The 18931-nt window shown below is 38.7% G+C and overlaps 1 protein-coding gene across 30 annotated transcripts in view; it reads right to left on the minus strand.

The window, feature by feature from the left end:
• Positions 1-18931, minus strand: part of adgrl2a (adhesion G protein-coupled receptor L2a) — a 218478-nt gene that overhangs the window by 5703 nt on the left and 193844 nt on the right. For 6 of the 30 annotated variants that reach the window (XM_057842090.1, XM_057842088.1, XM_057842091.1 and 3 more), the window contains 7 exons: positions 17869-17913; positions 15193-15219; positions 14242-14410; positions 14003-14131; positions 11918-12014; positions 7059-7187; positions 3095-3112 (listed from right to left, as the gene is read on the minus strand). In XM_057842090.1, the coding sequence (XP_057698073.1) occupies positions 3095-3112; positions 7059-7187; positions 11918-12014; positions 14003-14131; positions 14242-14410; positions 15193-15219; positions 17869-17913 (614 nt within the window). Of the gene's footprint in view, positions 1-3060; positions 3113-7058; positions 7188-11917; positions 12015-14002; positions 14132-14241; positions 14411-15192; positions 15220-17868; positions 17914-18931 lie in introns of all 30 variants that reach the window. The other 24 variants (XM_057842110.1, XM_057842089.1, XM_057842115.1 and 21 more) reach the window with 6 other exon arrangements.

Consider the following 18931-nt stretch of genomic DNA (forward strand, 5'->3'; position numbering starts at 1 on the left):
TGTGCAATTGTCTGGCGAGTGCCCATTTCTAATTGCTTTTGTAAATCTTCGATGTCTCACCTTCGGGACAAAGAGGAAAAGGACTATTGGGATTGTTAGGAGCTCCAATTTCAAAACCCAGCATCTGTAATGGTATGGAGGTACAGTATGATGTACAGTGGGGCAAATAAGTACTTAGTCAACCACCAATTGTGCAAGTTCTCCTACTTGAAAAGATTAGGGAGGCCTGTAATTGTCAACATGGGTAAACTTCAACAATGAGAGATAAAATGTGATACAAAAAAAAAAAAAAAAAACAGAAAATCACATTGTTTGATTTTTAAAGAATTTATTTCCAAATTAGAGTGGAAAATAAGTATTTGGTCACCTACAAACAAGCAAGATTTCTGGCTGTCAAAGAGGTCTAACTTCTAATGAGGTCTAAGGAGGCTCCACTCGTTACCTGTATTAATGGCACCTGTTTAACTCATTATCGGTATAAAAGACACCTGTCCACTACCTCAGTCAGTCACACTCCAAACTCCACTATGGCCAAGACCAAAGAGCTGTCATAGAACACCAGAGACAAAATTGTAGACCTGTACCAGGCTGGGAAAACTGAATCTGCAATAGGTAAAACACTTAGTGTAAAGAAATCAACTGTGGGAGCAATTATTAGAAAATCGAAGACATACAAGACCACTGATAATCTCCCTCGATCTGTGGCTCCATGCAAGATCTCACCCCGTGGCGTCAAAATGATAACAAGAACGGTGAACAAAAATCCCAGAACCACATGGGGGGACCTAGTGAATGGCCTACAGAGAGCTGGGACCACAGTAACAAAGGCTACTATCAGTAACATAATGCGCAGCCAGGGACTCAAATCCTGCACTGCCAGACGTGTCCCCCCGCTGAAGCCAGTACACGTACAGGCCCGTCTGCGGTTCGCTAGAGAGCATTTGGATGATCCAGAAGAGGACTGGGAGAATGTGTTATGGTCAGATGAAACAAAAATAGAACTTTTTGGTTAGAAACACAGGTTCTCGTGTTAGGAGGGGAAAAAATACTGAATTGCATCCAAAGAACACCATACCCACTGTGAAGCATGGGGGTGGAAACATGCTTTGGGGCTGTTTTTCTGCAAAGGGACCAGGACGACTGATTTGTGTAAAGGAAAGAATGAATGGGGCCATGCATCGAGAGATTTTGAGTGAAAATCTCCTTCCATCAGCAAGGGCATTGAAGATGAGACGTGGCTGGGTCTTTCAGCATGACAATGATCCCAAACACACAGCCAGGGCAACAAAGGAGTGGCTTTGTAAGAAGCATTTCAAGGTCCTGGAGTAGCCTAGCCAGTCTCCAGATCTCAACCCCATAGAAAATCTGTGGAGGGAGTTGAAATTCTGAGTTGCCAAACGACAGCCCCAAAACAACACTGCTCTGGAGGAGATCTGCATGGAGGAATGGGCCAAAATACCAGCAACAGTGTGTGAAAAGCTTGTGAAGAGTTACAGAAAACGTTTGGCCTCTGTTATTGCCAACAAAGAGTACATAACAAAGTATTGAGATGAACTTTTGGTATTGACCAAATGCTTATTTTCCACCATGATTTGCAAATAAATTCTTTAAAAATCAAACAATGTGATTTTCTGTTTTTTTTCCCCACATTCTATCTCTCATGGTTGAGGTTTACCCATGTTGACAATTACAGGCCTCTCTAATATTTTCAAGTGGGACAACTTGCACCATTAGTGGTTGACTAAATACTTATTTGCCCCACTGTAAATGCCAAGCCACATTCGGCACGAGTTACAACTGTGAGGCTAAGTAGTAAAAGAGTGTGAGCACTTGACAGGCCTGCCAGCAGTCCAGACCTGTCTTCTAATGAAAAAAGTGGCACAACTCAGTGCGCAAAATGTGACAATGGACACCCAAGACCATGGAGCAACTGAACTTGTTGTACAAGTAAGAATGGGAAATAATTCCACAAGCAAGCAATTTGTGTCTTCACTTCAGAAGGTGATGTGTGATAAAAAGATGACAGGGTGTAAACATGCCCCTCTCTCATTTTTTTTCCTCAGAATGTGATGTCGGCATCAAATTCAAGATGGCATTTGCAAAAGAGAATCAGTTTAAACATTAACTATTTGTCTTTGTAGTTTATTAAATTAAAGAAGGATTTACAACTACTGTATTTTTTTTTGTTTGCATTGTACACCTAACTGGGATTGTGGTTTGCATAAGATTCATAATTCCTAATACATTTGAAAATGCATTCCGAGAAAAAAGCCGTCGCAAGGATTTTGAGGATTACTTGCTCATTTTAAATACCGTTATTATTCTGAACACAAGTTGCATTAACTAAGAGCTATTAAATAGCTTTTCTCGGTTGTTTTTGTCCAATTAGGTATACATTCTGTCCGGAACTGTGCTGCTTGTTGGCTAAGGTCAGAGGTCGCCAACAGCCCAGCATTTGGCATTCGTCACAGTGACAGCTCCCAGTGAGACACCAGTCACTGGCAGAGCAGCTGAGGAATAACACAAGCACTACAGAGGTCAGACGCAGTCATGTTAGGAATTCCTCAACGCACGGAGGTCGTGCAAAGCAGCACCCAAAAAAAAGATAAATATTAGTTATTCAATGATGGAGAGAGTAGATAAAGGCCAATGTGGCTTCTCACACTAAACCAAATGTCAACAATTGCAGGAAGACAAATGGAGGTGCTTTTTCTGCTAATACTATTCCATTAAAAAAAAAAAAAAAAAAATTCCCCACTGATTACCAGGGAGAATGTAAAAATTCGACATACAGTATTAAACGAAACAGCTGCTGCCATCCAAAAAAGGGAAGAAGGTGCCAGATGAGCTCTACTGGTCTCTGTCACTGCTGAGAGCCACAGTCGGACGGAAACGGAAAGAAAAACAATAATGCTTCTAAACTATTGCCATTACTTTAACATTTTGTGAACCACTTGCTCATCGAGTGGGTGTTAATGGCAATGGCCTAAAGTAACCAGTGGGGGGAAGGGGTGGGATGTTTGTTTTGTTTTTTAAGTAAGCATGCTGAAAAAAATTTACATTTGATAGGCAAAGTTAAGTTTGACTCCCATACTTGTCTCTCTGTAGGTCACTAGAGGGAAGCACAAGGGAAGAGCACAAAAACATCACAAAAGATGCCATTTCTGATTCAACATGGTGGTGTAAAAATATACAGTTAAACCCAGATTGGGGTCAAACATAAATTTGTGAATTGGTGTCCTCTAGCTGGAAATGACCTAGAAGTTGTGTTGGAATTAGTATTGCATCAGCAAATCGTTCCATTAGAGTACAGTTTTTTTCTGGATAAAAAATAATGCATACAATTTTGTGTGCCAGCATTTAAAAATAAATAAATAAATAAGACGAAGGAAAAACACGACACCTGTCCCGGACACCCACTCAATTTCTTAAAGTCCCATTGTCACCTCACAGAGTAATTTCCTGAATGAGATTGTTTGTAAAATAAACCAAAGAAGTGTCAAACAGAGTTTTAATCCCTGTTTAAATTTCTCCCTGTTGGCCACTGAGGCCAGAGTGAGTAACTGGAAGTGACATATGAGTAGGAAGTCTTTTTTGCGTGCAGAACCCTAAATACGTAAAGTGCATTATTGTGGTGGCCAGCATTTTAGTTTTTTCCCCCCAAGTAATTTATTTGTTTTTATCGGAAAAATGCTTAATACATGTTGTGTCGGAAATTGGTCCAATTTGGACAAGGCGGATATAAGCCTCAACAAATTTCTGTCCGACCAAGCGGTGAGAGCCGAGTGAATTGAGGAAATCAAATAGTTGAGAAGACTAGGGGAGTATTCTGTTGTTTGATAAAAACATTTTACTGAAGACTGCTTTGGCCAAATGACAAATACAGTTTTATCTATTGATGAGTTGTTAATAATAACATTGGAAGTGAAAGAACAAGGCAATGGCCCTTGTTGGCCCGTTGCCAAAAGTGCACCAGCAAAAATAACCTGATTTTGATATTTTCAGATGATTCATTTTTTTATTTTATTTTTTTATCGCTGTGCTTGCTGTTGTGTAGAGTTGAGAGACATACACGTAAGATAGGTGCCCGATATAATAATGCTTCCATGTCGGACTCATCACTTGCGCCATGTGATAGCGATTCTGCCTCTGGTTCGAACCTGTATGGTAGAATCTCTCCGGAATCTTTCAATTTCGTATTCTGACTCGTCGCACCTTAAAGTCAACGAGTCTTGCCTAGTGTTTTCACTAGGGATGTACCGAACGCAAAATTCTTGGCCGAAGCCGAATATTGAAAAACTTGGCCGAAAACCGAAAAATACACATGCATATAATTCATTATTTATTTAAAGACAAACAAACAAACAAACAATAGTTCATTACATTTCAATTAATGCCTTTTTGCCTTGGCATTGGTTCTAAAACCCGGAGGCTCAAGAAAGTTAGATTGAAAGGTGCCAAATCTGAAACTTCATGGGAGGGTGCTTTCCTGGCAGCAGTGAGCGTTTTGTGGCAACCTCTGAACGAGTCCTGTAGCTGGCGTTGTCATAACATTCTGTTCGGTGGACGTAGACACACACATTACGACCAATGAAACCTTGATAAATGCGCTTTCTTGGAAGTTTGGGAAACTCGAAAAATGTGTCTCACGCCTCCAGTTGCTACGTCTGTGTGGAACTGTAGTTTACAACAACAGCAACACCAAACAAAGAATATTCTGTACTCGCCGAAATTAGTAAAAATCTTTGCAAGGCTATTACAATCTCTCCTAATCTTTAAAATAAGACGCGGTGTTTTCTTGTACAACTAGTGGAATCGATCGAGAGCCAAGCGAGTGGCCGAGTTCTAACAGACACAAAGGCGAGCGAAGTGGCTCCCAGCCGGATTAAGCGGCGACTGGTAACAGGGTCTGGAAGAGTCGGGGGGAAAAATGTGACAATAAGAGGAGGCGGTTGTACAATAAATGTATTGTACTAAACCACAGCAAAAGCACAATGATGCATTTAAATACTACTTTAATCAAGCGAATAGTATACAAATAAATTCCAAAATACTCATGCACGGGCTCAAATGCACTGTACACGATGCGGGACACGGGAGATCAATAGAAAGCAGCTTCAGAACACTCGTGTAGCAGCAATGAAGCAAATTAATTTTTCCCCCTTCATTTAATAATCTATATGTTTCTTTGATACTTCAAAATACTTTTAAACGGCAGACATGTTGGCTTTAAGCCAATAGTGTTAGCGAGACAACGTGTTTTGATTACGTCATCACAAGAGGACTACGGTTCTTCACACTATTAGGTGGTAAACTTTCGGTCTTGCAATGCAATTTTAGCGATTTTCGGTTGAAAGTTTTCTGTAGTTTTCACTGATTCATAATCCTCCTGCTTAAATCTTTCCCTTTTAATAGCCAAAATAGCAGACCGACATTGAACAAATGTTGATTTTCCATCAAAATCATCGGTATGGTTCACATTGAAATTTTCGACGTCAAGTGACGTTAAAACGTTATTCGATGGTATGTCAGGCGATGGTTGGGTTAACACTGTTTTATAGTTGATGAGCTAATGTTGACAAATAGTTGATTTATGATTGACTGGGAAATATGATTGAAAAGTCACTGAATTATGGATGAGCGGGCATTTCGTTCGAAAACATAACATTGATTCAACTTTATTCCAATATTATTAATAATCGAAATGACGTTTAGGTTTTGTAAGGATTTCAACGTTGAAACAACATTAATTGAGGGTGAAAAAGCGACGTTAATTCAACGATATAAAGTGGGGAGAACAAGTATTTGATACACTGCCAACTCATTGGCAGTGTATCAAATACTTGTTCTCCCCACTGTAAGATCGACAGTGGGATGTTGATCCAACATCTTTTCAACGTCGGTCTGCTATCTGGGACGTCATCGGTTTCAACAATGTCGAGGAAAAACACAACAAAAATGATTTTTATTTCACATTTTCAATATTTATGGCTTTGAGGAAGTCTTTATAATTGATTTCTGAATACCTTTTGATAAGATTAAATCATTTACAGTACTTAGTGTGGAAAAATAGTGACACTGGGACTATAAAAGGCAGGACACACAAAGTGATGGTCAACTAAAGTGGAGTCTATCTGCTGAAAAGAGAAATGCATTTAAGTGGGCATGTTGTGTTTGTCCAGGAAAGGCTACAGTTAACGTGCAAACTCTTAATAGGGCTGTCCCTCTGCTCCTCCTCGTGGAGAAGCACGATGAGCATAATAATTTTTTTGAATTTTGTATTATTTATTTTTCCAAAAGATTTTTGCCATGCTGCCGTTACGGTGCTGCTATTGAGGTTATTTATGCAGGTATTGTACCAAAATCTAAATTTTGTCATTGACAAAATCAGTCGTAATTTGATTAAATAAATATTCCTTATTTTCATAGTATTTTGCATGTTAAAAGGATTGATATCCCAGATGATTACATCGAGATGAGATGTTTTGTCATATTCTAAGAATCCTGGATAATTTGAGCATAATCTAAAGAATTGTAATCACCTTGAAATTTTTAAAATTGACATGCTGAATATGGAATGTCAATTACGGATTTTGGACAAGAACATTTTGTTACAAACTGTATAATAAAAATATTCCTGTGCCACTTCCAGTTTGAAGACAACAATTCAAAAGATGAGATATATATTTATGATAAATGGCCAGGGTATGAACAACTTTGTGCTCCATTGTATATGGGTTGCAGTCCAAATGACATGCTGCAGAGCTGATGTGTTTTAAGGGTAAAACTCCCATTAAAACACTACAGAAAAAAATGATCTGATATATTGCTCATGCAGTTTATACTATATCCTCACAACTCAAACCATACAAATTGTTCAGTTTGAGAAATTGATGGAAGATGGGGGAACTATTATGATGCAACACTATGATATATACTGCCTTTTGTCCGGCCGGTCACCACGACATTGAAGAGTATGATTCTTCGTGCCGAGGATGAAAAAAATAAGTGAGGAAGTTTAAAGAAAAAAAAAAAGGTGATAGAAGAAGTTAGCACACCTGGAGAGTTAAACACTGGTGCCGTGGGGGTGTTACACACAACTGTCTCAGCCAGTAAGGTGTTATAAGGGTTGTTAGAGCCTTGTGGTCGAAGAAGAGGATTTGTTAGTAGATAATTCCCAGTCATTCCTGGAGTTGAAAGACAGAAGAAGAGAAGGTGCACTCAGCCAACAGTGAGAGTTATAAATCACGGCCATGTTCAGAGCATCAATTGTTGAGCTTTGTGGAAGCAGTTGCAAAAATGTGAGTGGAGCCAAGACTTGAGGAGTTTTGTGTACCACAGGATTGATAGACACATTATACAAATAACTCAGATTATTCACCTGAAAAGGTATGCCAAGTAGACCATTAATAAGACTTTATAAATGCATGGACCTGATGCTTGCAAGATAAATAAATGACAGAGATGTCGTTTGTTATTTTTGTTTTTTTTACAACGACAACAATATCGGCAGCATGTGAAAACCAATTTAAATGAGGATCATTTACAAGATCCTCATCATCACCTTCAAAACACTCCATGGCCTGGCCCCTCCCTACTTTTGCGATCTACTCCGTTTAAACAATCCAACCCGTTCACTTCGCTCTACCACTATTCTTCCCCTCTCCGTCCCCCATGTCGGTCTCTCCACCTTTGGTTCCAGAGCTTTTAGTCAGTGTGCCCCGCAGATCTGGAACTCCCTACCCCCTGATCTTCGCAGCATATCTACCCTATCACTTTTCAAATCCAGACTGAAAACACACCTGTTCACTCTTTCTTACCCACCGTAACCCCTAGCTCTGTTATATTTCTATTTCTTTTTATTGTGCTTTTAATCTTTTATCCTTTTAATACCTTTTTATCATACTGTGATTCCATGTCTCTTGTGAAGCGTCTTTGTGTGCGCTCTAGAAATAAAATGTATCATTATTAATTTTAAATGCATACCAAGAATAGCCCTTCTTTACGAGATAATTTGGTAAATAGACCATGAAAAGCGATTGATGTCAAATTTTTGCATTCTAGAATGAAAAGAAGCCAAGTGTAAGAGGTCATTTACAAAAGTGTGTGGTCACTTTTAATCTTGACCATCTAAAACTAAAAAAAATATGCCCAATCACAAAGATAATTTATAATTAATCGACCATTAAAATAATTTTTTATCTATGTTATACAGAGATCCCCTCCCTTCGTAATTTGCGGTTTCAGTTATTCGCAGATGTTTGAGGTACTGTATAAGGCTCCCTTTACACCTGTGCATTGTGTCATCTTCATCATCTTCATCGAAGTGCACAGGTGTTTCTTCATCATCATCACTGTCAGTCCAGGAAGGAGCCACTGGAGTCTAATGTGTCATTTTATTTAAACATGTTTAAATGCATACATGTACAAATCATTTTCTTTTTTATATACAGTGGTACCTCTACATACGAAGTTCATTTTGTTCCAGAACCTTGTTTGTAAGTCGAAATGGTCGTATGTCGAGCAGGATTTTCCCATAAGAATACATTATATTTGCACTAATTCGTTCCACAGCTCGAAAACCTTCACTAAATTTTTAATAAATACTGCTTGTACTATTACAAATGGCAATTACACATAGCAAAACAAATAATTTATAAATAAAAATCAGAACAATAATATAATAATACTAACAATTTCTGTAATAATGTATTTAATCGGGTTCTAATGTGGCTGACGTTTTTTGCTTTAAAGGTCGTACGACAGGAGAAAAAAAGTCTTAAATAGCATTATTATGTGAATTACAGTCATATTTTGAGACGATTCGACTATATACAACAATTTAGCAAAGCGCAGATGACGACAAATTAGTCTTTTAATCTGCCGGTTAGCCACACCTACCATGATAGGGCTCTAGCGTCTCCAACAGGTGGATGACGTCAGCGGGAGAATGGGCTCATCGGTTTTACTATTAAACCCACTGAGGGGGAATTGTTCAAAATGAGGAACACGCGACGAAAAGAGCCGCAAAATGTCATTGTTTCAGTTTCTCTACTCCAATATTTTTACAGGATATTCTTTTTATCCAAGTATTTTCCCCGATAGCTAAATAAATGGCATGGTCATGACAAATAACAGTCTTTTGCTAAATGGAATATGAAATAATAAAAATGCATTTATTCAGGACGACGTGGCAAAATTACTCCATAATGGTCAAAACTGTCGACTTCACCTTTACTGTCATACCTCCTGAAAGATATTTTATGCCACCTAAGTTGTGTTTATGTCATTTCCCTTCCCCGGCGTCGGAGAATGTAAACAAACCAAGAGGTGTGACAGCTGGCCAACATTCTAACCCGGACTGAGTGATGTTTCAAAGTCTTCGAAACGGAAAAATCACACATAACTAGCCCGGGTCATTTCACATGATGACTGGGTTGTCGATTGTCTTTGCCGATCAGCAACCCACCCGGCGGCGAACAAGTTAGAGCTCGTTGTTCCCCTGATGAGGGCAGAGGGCTTGTTTGCGGGGAAGCAGCTGGACAATGACCACCGGACAACCGGTAGTACAGTAGTAGAGCTTGTTTTGGCCATTATCCACCTGTGAATGGGAACGTTTTGAAACCCCAAAAAGGCGCACACGCCTCTCCCTCCTACAGCAAGATTTTTCTGCAGCCGTTTGGCTGGCGGGATGCAAAAAATAAAAGAATAAATCCGCAAAATCAGCTGAATCCTTAGTCCTTCTCATACAACAGTACGACTGTATAGCGAAGAGGACTGCTTCTTCCGTACACGTCACAGCACCCTCTTCCTCAATGCAAGACCGAAGCCGGAAGTCTGTCATTTTCGTAGCGCGGGATTCAAAAAGTTGAATAAATATTATCGATCGCTTCTTCACATATCCAAGTGGTCCATTTCATTCAGGAGCATAACATACCGTGTGTATTATGAAATAAACATGCTTTTTCGTGTCACAGGCACTTTAACGTGTATCTGACGTGACGGTGAGGTAGAGTGCGGTTCTATTTTACTTTCTCTTTTAATGTTTTGTTGCTGGCTGGCTGCTGGCATCAACTGCAGCGGAGAGTAGGAGTGTTGAGTAAACGGGTTGATGGAATAAATGATTAGAAACCTGACGAAGCTGGCGATTTCTTTAGCGATATTACCACAATAATAATTGTCACCTTACCCTATAAAGACTGGCGAACCGAGGTCAGAGGACGACCGTCATGATCATTCTACGGCCGTACTGTCAAGCCAGTTCACAGATGCACACACGATGCTCATATTTTTCTTTCATTTCCATCTTCATTTCAATGGTAAGCGTCACCTTTTCCTTTTTTCCCAACTGCACTAACCTTCTTGGAACCAGTGTGGATTTCTGGCATATGAAAATCCGCTGTGCGTCCGTCTTCCGGCAAAATAAAGAAACTGCGGTGCTGTAATAAATTGTCGTATTTCGAGCATGTCGTCAGATGTAGAAACAAATGGCGAGTCAAATTTAACGTCGGATGTCGAAAAGATCGTGTGTCAAAGCGATCGTATGTCGAGGTACCACTGTCTCTCATTTACAGTATATCATAATTATTACATTTGCATTGCTTCAAAACCATTTATAAAAGTTTTGCTTAAACATATAAGGTTTTATTTTGGATTTTTTTATTATACTTTGGGAAAATAAGGGAAAAATATGTCTTATATGTACCTTTTTCAATGCTGTTAGATGCATTGCAATGGAATGCAAATGCATGTAATAGGCTCCGCCACTACTTTGTGGATTTTTGATTAAGGTCCCAACCGTCCCATTAACCGCGAAAAATGAGGGATCACTGTATAATCATTTGAAATTTTAATTTTCCTCCAAACCACATCTTCCTGTCCATTGTTTTTTCAACTCACTTCTAAAGTGTTTAGAGGAATGAATGCATCTCCATTAATCACCTGTGTTAAATGCCATATGTCATGTTGGGAAGACTTCAAGGATGCTTTTAATGACAGGATGTGCTTCCAGGAGATAGAGACCTCGTTTAGTGCAGCGACTCTCCAGGGTAGCTAGGTTTATACACCCTGGAGTGATCAATACTGAACCTTTACATTAACAACTTCACGGCTCGGCTCAACACTTAGGGGAGAAAAACTCTACTTTGTTAGAGGTGTATGAGTGAGTCAAAATGTGTCTTGGAGCTGGAGGTGCAGCAGTCAAATACCTTGTAGCAAAGTTAAAAAAAAAAAAAAAAAAAAAAAAAAAAAAAAAAAAAAAAAAAAAAAAAAAAAAAGCGAGTGAAGGCAGAGATATGCAAGAATTGGCATCGAAGCTGGGTGGGATGTTAACTAGCTCGGAATATGCCCGCTTTTCCTTCACATGCTCGAAAAGCCATTTTAGAGGCAGCAGAAAGCCGAGAAACACGTTAAGCGCTCCGGGTCAGCTAGAGTTGAACATTATCTTCTCATCATCATATTTGTGCTCAAGCTAAATAATAAATGACAGTTTTTTTTTTCCATCTCTCCCCTTGAAAGTAACTGAGGTCACCTCAGATGCCAGGCAACAAATGGCTGCTTTCTTAAAATAACATTTAGTTTCCCCAGTCTTAGTTTTGTCTACATATGTGCGAGGCATGTTTACACTATGTCATACGTCTATCCTTGCCCTACTTTAAAACTGACCTGCAAGATTATATGAGTACTTTTGGATTTTGGTAATCCTCTGCGAATACAAGAAGATGAGATGGAAGGCTGAGATGATATATTTTCCCTTTTCAAACCGCACAGCTCTGTCTTTTCAAGCTGCAGAAATTTATTACGATTACCTAGGTACCATCTTTAGCAGCAGCACGGAGGAGTATTTTTAAATTGGCTGATGAAACGTGTGCATAGGAGTGTGTGTAGAGATGTGGAACGTAATGAGGTGTGAACTGACCTTGGTTAAGGGTGGAGGTGCTGTTGATGTCACCTGAGATAAAGGAGGACTCAGATTGCTTTCTTACGGTGTCATTCCACATTCTCCTGATTCGACTCTGTCAGGTCAACAAGGGACAGTCATTAGGACTTCGAACAAGCCCATTGCTCAGATTCAGTTTCATATTTTAGTGTGCACATCATCTTCCTCTGCCCACATTTTATAATTACAAGTGAGGCAAGGGCAGCTGTAATGCTTGTTTTTATCGCTTGCTTGAACAGATTAGTAAAGGGTTGCTGTTAGGTATGGGCTTAATTCTTAATTAATTGTTTAGAAATTGTTCAAGTGTGTAAAAATGCCACTACTCTAGTCCAAAGAAGTATGTGATCTATTGAAGACCCTGTTGTAAATTATTGGAATCTGGGCTACAGTACATCAAAACAGATTTCTACTTTGGACAATTAGCTAGGCAGCATTATTTTGTCCAATAGACTGCTGTTATTGAAGGTTGTACTATGGTTCGCTTATTTTGTGTCACTGTTTTTGGGAAAGACGTACCTCATATAATTCTAGGTTTCGAAAGGATGTCGACCATGTCAAAAGCGTCAGTATTATATTTTCTTTTTTACATTACTTTTTTTTTTTTTTTTAGCTTGACTATTAAACGTTTGACCTATAATTCAACTGAACTCAACTATCATTACAGAACTGACTGTGTTGACGTTGATCTTTAATTTGAAGCACTATCGGGCAGTGTTGTTTTCGTCAACGATGACGATAACGAAAATATTTCATCAACGAGCACTTTTTTCATGACGATGACGAGACGATAACAAGCTAAAAACATGTTTTGGGAGACTAAAACATAACCAGCCTAATGTCAGTTTTCAGTGGACGAGACAAAAATGCACAATAGTTTCCGTCATGTTCACATTGTGTGAAATGTAGTTAACCTGCATCGTAGCAGTGTCTGGTTGTGTCACTCATGTGACCTGCATTGCCCACCGCCTCCCTGACTCACCAGTGTGTCTTCTCCAATATCCATGCAGGATTGCACACATTGTAGGTAAGATTTGTTTTCTTACCTTGGCCAGAGAGAATATGCAATGTTGCTTTTGCCTTTAAAGGTCTGTGCTGAGTGATCATCACACACTAAATGTTACTTGTAGCGTTAGTATAGCATTTGCGTTAGCATTAGAGCAGTGGTCTCAAACCGGTCCTCAAAGGGCCGCAGGGGGTACTGGATTTCATTCCAACCAAACGAGACAAATACCTTTTCACCAATCTGGTTTCTTACAAGTGTAATCAGTTGATTGCAATCAGGTGCTGCTTATGTTAGTAGAAATCTCATTGGTTGAACTGTTTGTGCTGGATCTGTTGGAACAAAAACCAGGACCCACTGCGGCCCTTTGTGGAGTCGGTTTGAGACCGCTGCATTAGAGCATCCTCTTAAACTCTCTTGGAAAACTATTATTATATACAGTTAGCGGTCAATTAATTGAAAATGTACTGTTTTCCTGCTGAGTGTGTATTTTCACCAAGTTGGCGTTGTCCTTGTAGATGCAACAATATGTTCACATCTGTCAATGTTAATTTGAAATAGTTTAAAACTTTTTATTTATTCATTTATTTATTTATTTATCTATCTTTGGATTATTATTATTTTTCATTTTAGAGACGAAAACATTTTTAGCAAACGTCAACTAAAACTAGACAAAATTAGTCTTGAGTTTTCGTCCACAAAAACTAGACGAAGACAAACACATTTTGAGATGACTAATATGACTACAAAAGACTATGACAAAAATTAAAAGCGCGGCCAAAAACTACACTGCTATCGGGAATGGAAATTTAGTAAAATGCCTATTTTTGTCCATCTACATTCAAAACTGCAATGCAAACAAATCTGGGACAAATATGTAATTTTGCATTTACCCTCAGTGTGTTATGCTTCGTTAGTGAAAAAGAGGGCAGTTCTATTCCACATGAACATGATGTTAGAGAGGAAATAGGCAGAAGATAAAGAGGGCTGGCAGAAAAGAAAGTAACTTGTGACATTCAGGTGATGCAGCCTGTTATTCTGCTCATGCAAGCTTGTTGGTCTACCTGGGTACCAGAAGAGTAGCGTGCGCTTGTCCGTGTAGTCGAAGTCTTGGCCGAGCCGTGCGAGCTCTCAGTTGGCAACCTTCCACAGCAGTATGTGTGACGAAAGCACTTGCTGTATTCCTTGCGGACCTATGGAATCAAACAAATGCAACTCATAAGAAATGTTTAAAACAAGTTGAAGTGCTCCAAAAGATTTGCCAGCAATTCTGTTGAGCATTGCCCAATGCAACAAGACCTACCTTTTTCTGTAGGAGGCAGTGGAAAATAAAAATAAACATCCCCTGGAAGGCGTTAAATATGGTGAAGAGATACGCCATAACAATGGAGGCCTCATTGATGAAGAAGAGGCCGAAGGACCACGTAAGGCCCAGCAAAAATAGAAGAGCAAAGGCCCCCATGACCCAGGATCTGAAAGATGGCAAAAACACATAGTAGAAGACATTAAGGTATGTATGAGTAACTTATAATGTCCTGACAAATCAATAAATGGGACCAATGCTCAGAAAGGGTAGAGGAAAACTGTAACGCAGACACGATCAAACCGAACAAAACTGACTTTGTGACTACGACTTACCACTGTTCTTTCCAATGTAATACTTTTCATTATTGATATCAGCACCAAAATGTACACCGTTTAGTCAAAATGCAAAGTAACTCTTAAATAAAACTGCTAACTAACCAACTGATACATACTAAAATTGAACAGGGTATGGTGATCAATAAGTAAAAGCTGGTAGTGAAGGAGTCAAAAATGGATGGGAGAAAAGGGAAAACCATTTCCTTCATACTGATCACAATTTTCGCACCAACTACAACAAACGCACAAACAGGTAGCACTAAAAATTCCAATTGTAACGTCTCCATAGCCAAAGATGGAATCAAAACCCAGGGATGTGGCATTTAACTACAAATATGCATCTGAACTTTACAAGTAACTACCAGCAGAGAAGCAAAAAGTTCAAGGAGAGAGGGCAAAAACCACCCGGTGTGAGGTTGTCAAATACAACAACAACATGATGCACATAGTGAGAGGAAGTATTCACAAGGACATTCACTACAATGATTTACTTAGAGGTTGCTTCCTGGGAGGACGGATGACCCAGAAACAACTGGAAACAGTAAAGAGGAATTGGGAGGAGAGGAAATAGAATTAAGCAAGAATTGAGGAGTTCTGGTCAATGCATCCTTACTTGATAAACTGTTTATTATCTTCATAGCTAGCATGAGAGGCAGGAAAAGAGAAGCACAAATTAGATTACAGTGAGGGTTAGTCTGTAAAGCTAACAACATGTGGTGGCTGACAATTCAATTACAGAATTCTTAAACTATGTTTGCCCATGTGTTGTCACCAGTGTTGTTAATCTTACTTTAAAAAATGTAATTTGTTAGTTACAAATTACTTATCCCCAAAAGTAATTGAGTTACTAAGTTACCTCAACGTAAAATTAATTAGTTACTCGCCAAAGCAATTATTATGTTATTGCAAGATCTTTCACATCAAATATGTTCATATAAACTGAATGTATTGAACTGTCTTTTTTATTCCAAAAAAAAAAAAAGCTATAGGTCACCTTTTTTACATTTTCTTAAATTTCACCTGTATAAATTTGTAATGGTATACTTTAAAAAAAAAAGGGGGGGAAAAAAAAAAAAAAACTCTTCTTGTTTTTCCTGCTGTACTGAACCCTCACCAAACCGTGACCCCCGTACCAAGGTACGTATTGAACCATAACTTGTGTGTACCAACACACTCTTAATATATATAGATATACTATTCAGTCCCTGACAAAAGTCTTGTCGCTTATCCATTTTGTAGAAACAATTGCTAATAACCTGACTTTTATATATTCAATTGGTTTCAGAAATGGCTCATATGAAAGCTTAGACCCTCCCAAATGATGTTGAATGTACAACAATATATTTGTTTCACTGAAAAAAGATTTATCATTAAATGAAGACATAAAAGTAAAATTTTGGCAAGACACAAGTTTTGTTGCCTACAGAAAGTAGTGTAAAATTGAACAAAAAATGTACTTCAAATACAAAAATATGTTACATAACATAAGCAAATTAAGTAGCGGTGGTGTGAGATCCAAATTTAATATTTTGTATGACTTCCATGGGCTTGAAGGACTGCATCCATGTGGTTCGGCAAGGATTCATACAATTTATTGATGAAGTCATTAGGAACATCAAAGAAAGCAGTCTTGTATGCCTCCCAAAGTTCATCAACATTCTTGGGTTTCGTCTTCCATGCTTCCTCTTTCATCCTACATCCTTCATGGTTAGGAATGTAAGAGGCAGCTAAGATTTGTTGGTATTTCAGACTATTTATATTGCCTTCCACCCTGCTGATCTCTCACACACCCCCATACTGGATGTAACCCCAGATTTTGCCACCACCAAACTTCACTGTTTTATGAGTGAATCTTGGATCCATGCAGGCTCCAGTAGGTCTCCTGAAATATTTGCAGCGACTGTGGTGTAATTCAATGGAAGATTAATCTGAAAAATCCACCTTTTGCCACTTTTCCAGCATCCATCCTTTTGATAGGCAGTGGACCTTGGCAAATGCCACACGGTTTTTTAATTGTCTGCACCCTGAGAGATAAATAGTCTGAAATATCAACAAATCTGAGCTGCCACTTACATTCCAAACCATAAAAAGGGACACATTCTGCAGCAAGATGATGCTCCATCGCATACTTCAATCTCTACCTCAAAGTTCCTCAAGGCAAAGAAGATCAAGATCCTCCAGGACTGGCCAGACCAGTCACAAGACATGAACATCATTGAGCATGTCTGGGGTAAGATGAAAGAGGAAGCATGGAAGACGAAACCCAAGAATGTTGATGAACTCCGGGAGGCATGCAAGACTGCTTTCTTTGATGTTCCTGATGACTTCATCAATAAATTGTATGAATCCTTGCTGAACCGCATGGATGCAGTCCTTCAAGCCCATGGAAGTCGTACAAAATATTAAATTTGGATCTCACAGCACCACTACTTAATTCGCTTATGTTATGTAACATATTTTTGTATTTGAAGTACATTTTTCGTTCAATTTTCAAACTACTTTCTGTAGGCAACAAAACTTTTGTCTTGCCAAAATTTGACCTTATATTTTCATTAAATGATATATCTTTTTTCAGTGAAACAAATATATTTTTGTAAATTCAACATCATTTGAGAGGGTCTTAGCTTTCATATGAGCCATTTCTGAAACCAATTGAATAATTAAAAGTCAGGTTATTAGCAATTGTTTCTACAAAATGGATAAGCGACAAGACTTTTGTCGGGGACTGTAAGTGACTTTTTTTGGTAATAAAAAAAAACAACCCAAAACATTATTATATTGTAGCATCTACAAGGACAACACCCACAGTCCATTCTTTTCAATTAATTGTACCCATCTGAAAACCACGAACTGTATGTAAAAAAAAAAAAAAAAAAAAAAAAAAGTGTCCCGAGAGTTTAAGAAGACGTTTGCCACGCAAAATGCTAACGCTAATGAGAACGCGAATGCTATGCTAACGGTTCAAGCCACCTAGCATTGCGTTTGCAACTGTGTAACAACCCCCTTCCCTCTCTCCCCCTCCCGCTCTGCTCTCTCCGCGTCTCTCAGACATCTCTTGTCATTCAAACCAAATTGTAGTAACGCACGCCATCGCATCATCAGTAACGGTAACGGCGTTGCAAAGATGGGAAAAGTAATTACACTACTCACTACTGACAAAAATACCACTGTTAGTAACACCGTTATACTCTAATGCCGTGATTAACAACACTGGCTGTCACATTTACATGAGTGTGTGTGTGTGTGTGTGTGTGTGTAAAATTAGCCGAAGTGTAAAGTCAGCGCTTACCCAGGCAAATCGGTATTATAGTAGCCGTCACAAACGTGATAATTACTGGCATGGATTGCCCCACAGAAAAGAAAGTGACAGAAGACAAAGGAGAGGCTGTGTGTTAAATTTGCTTTTACATGCAGACACTGAAGCTACAAACTGTGTCATGTGAACATAAAACAAAGAATACATAATGTCCCTTTTAATGTACTGAATATCCATGGAGGAATAAACACTTTGAAAAGAGGTTCCCAGCACAAAGGTACAAATTGTGGTTCCCTTAATATGAGAGTGCAACAGCTTAAATACACCCAGACATGTAAAAAAAAAAAAATATATATATATATATTGTCTCTTCTTTCACCCAGATTGGTTGTGCGACATACAATTTTGTAGGGAAAGTAAATAATGGAAATCACAGTGAAATTAGCGAGGCTGCTGCCCTTGCATTGGTAAGATTAGTAGCATGCAACCCCTTATTAGCAGCCTGTAAATACTGTTTTCCTAAGTATACAACACACAAGCAATTACAGAAAATGTTAAGTAGCAAACAGTGTTGAGGTTGTATGAAAGACATCATATTCATTTCTTGGATTAGAAAGTGGGATGTAAAAAAACATTGAGAAACAAAAGAATAAAGGTTTTTCCATTGTATCTTTTCTTTTGTAAACCTCATCCTTACAGAGCAAAGAGTGAGTGATGCATGTCATTGTGTTGTAATTTGTAAGTTGGAAGCAAATCATCCACGTTAAAGAGCCACCCATCTGAGCTCCAAATAGTGTGCATAGTGTCCAAGTCAAAACAGCCGGGTCATTCATACACTCGCACAAGCATACAGACGTACGCTCGGGGACCGTGTCTGTTCCTGTCATTCAATGATAAGGGAGATTTTTTTTTTTTTGTGATTTGTTTCCTCTGCGTTGTGATTTGTTTTGTGCCATCTCTGCTTTGCTTCAGTTGTCGGTTTTTACTTTTTAAATGTATTTATTTTTGTGGAAGGTAAATTTATTTAGACTTTAGACAGTGCACATTATATTTTAGTATGATCACTTTGGAAAGTTTTTAAATCACCATCTCAATT

This window comes from Corythoichthys intestinalis, chromosome 7 (assembly GCF_030265065.1).
Source record: "Corythoichthys intestinalis isolate RoL2023-P3 chromosome 7, ASM3026506v1, whole genome shotgun sequence".
NCBI classification, from domain to species: domain Eukaryota; kingdom Metazoa; phylum Chordata; class Actinopteri; order Syngnathiformes; family Syngnathidae; genus Corythoichthys; species Corythoichthys intestinalis.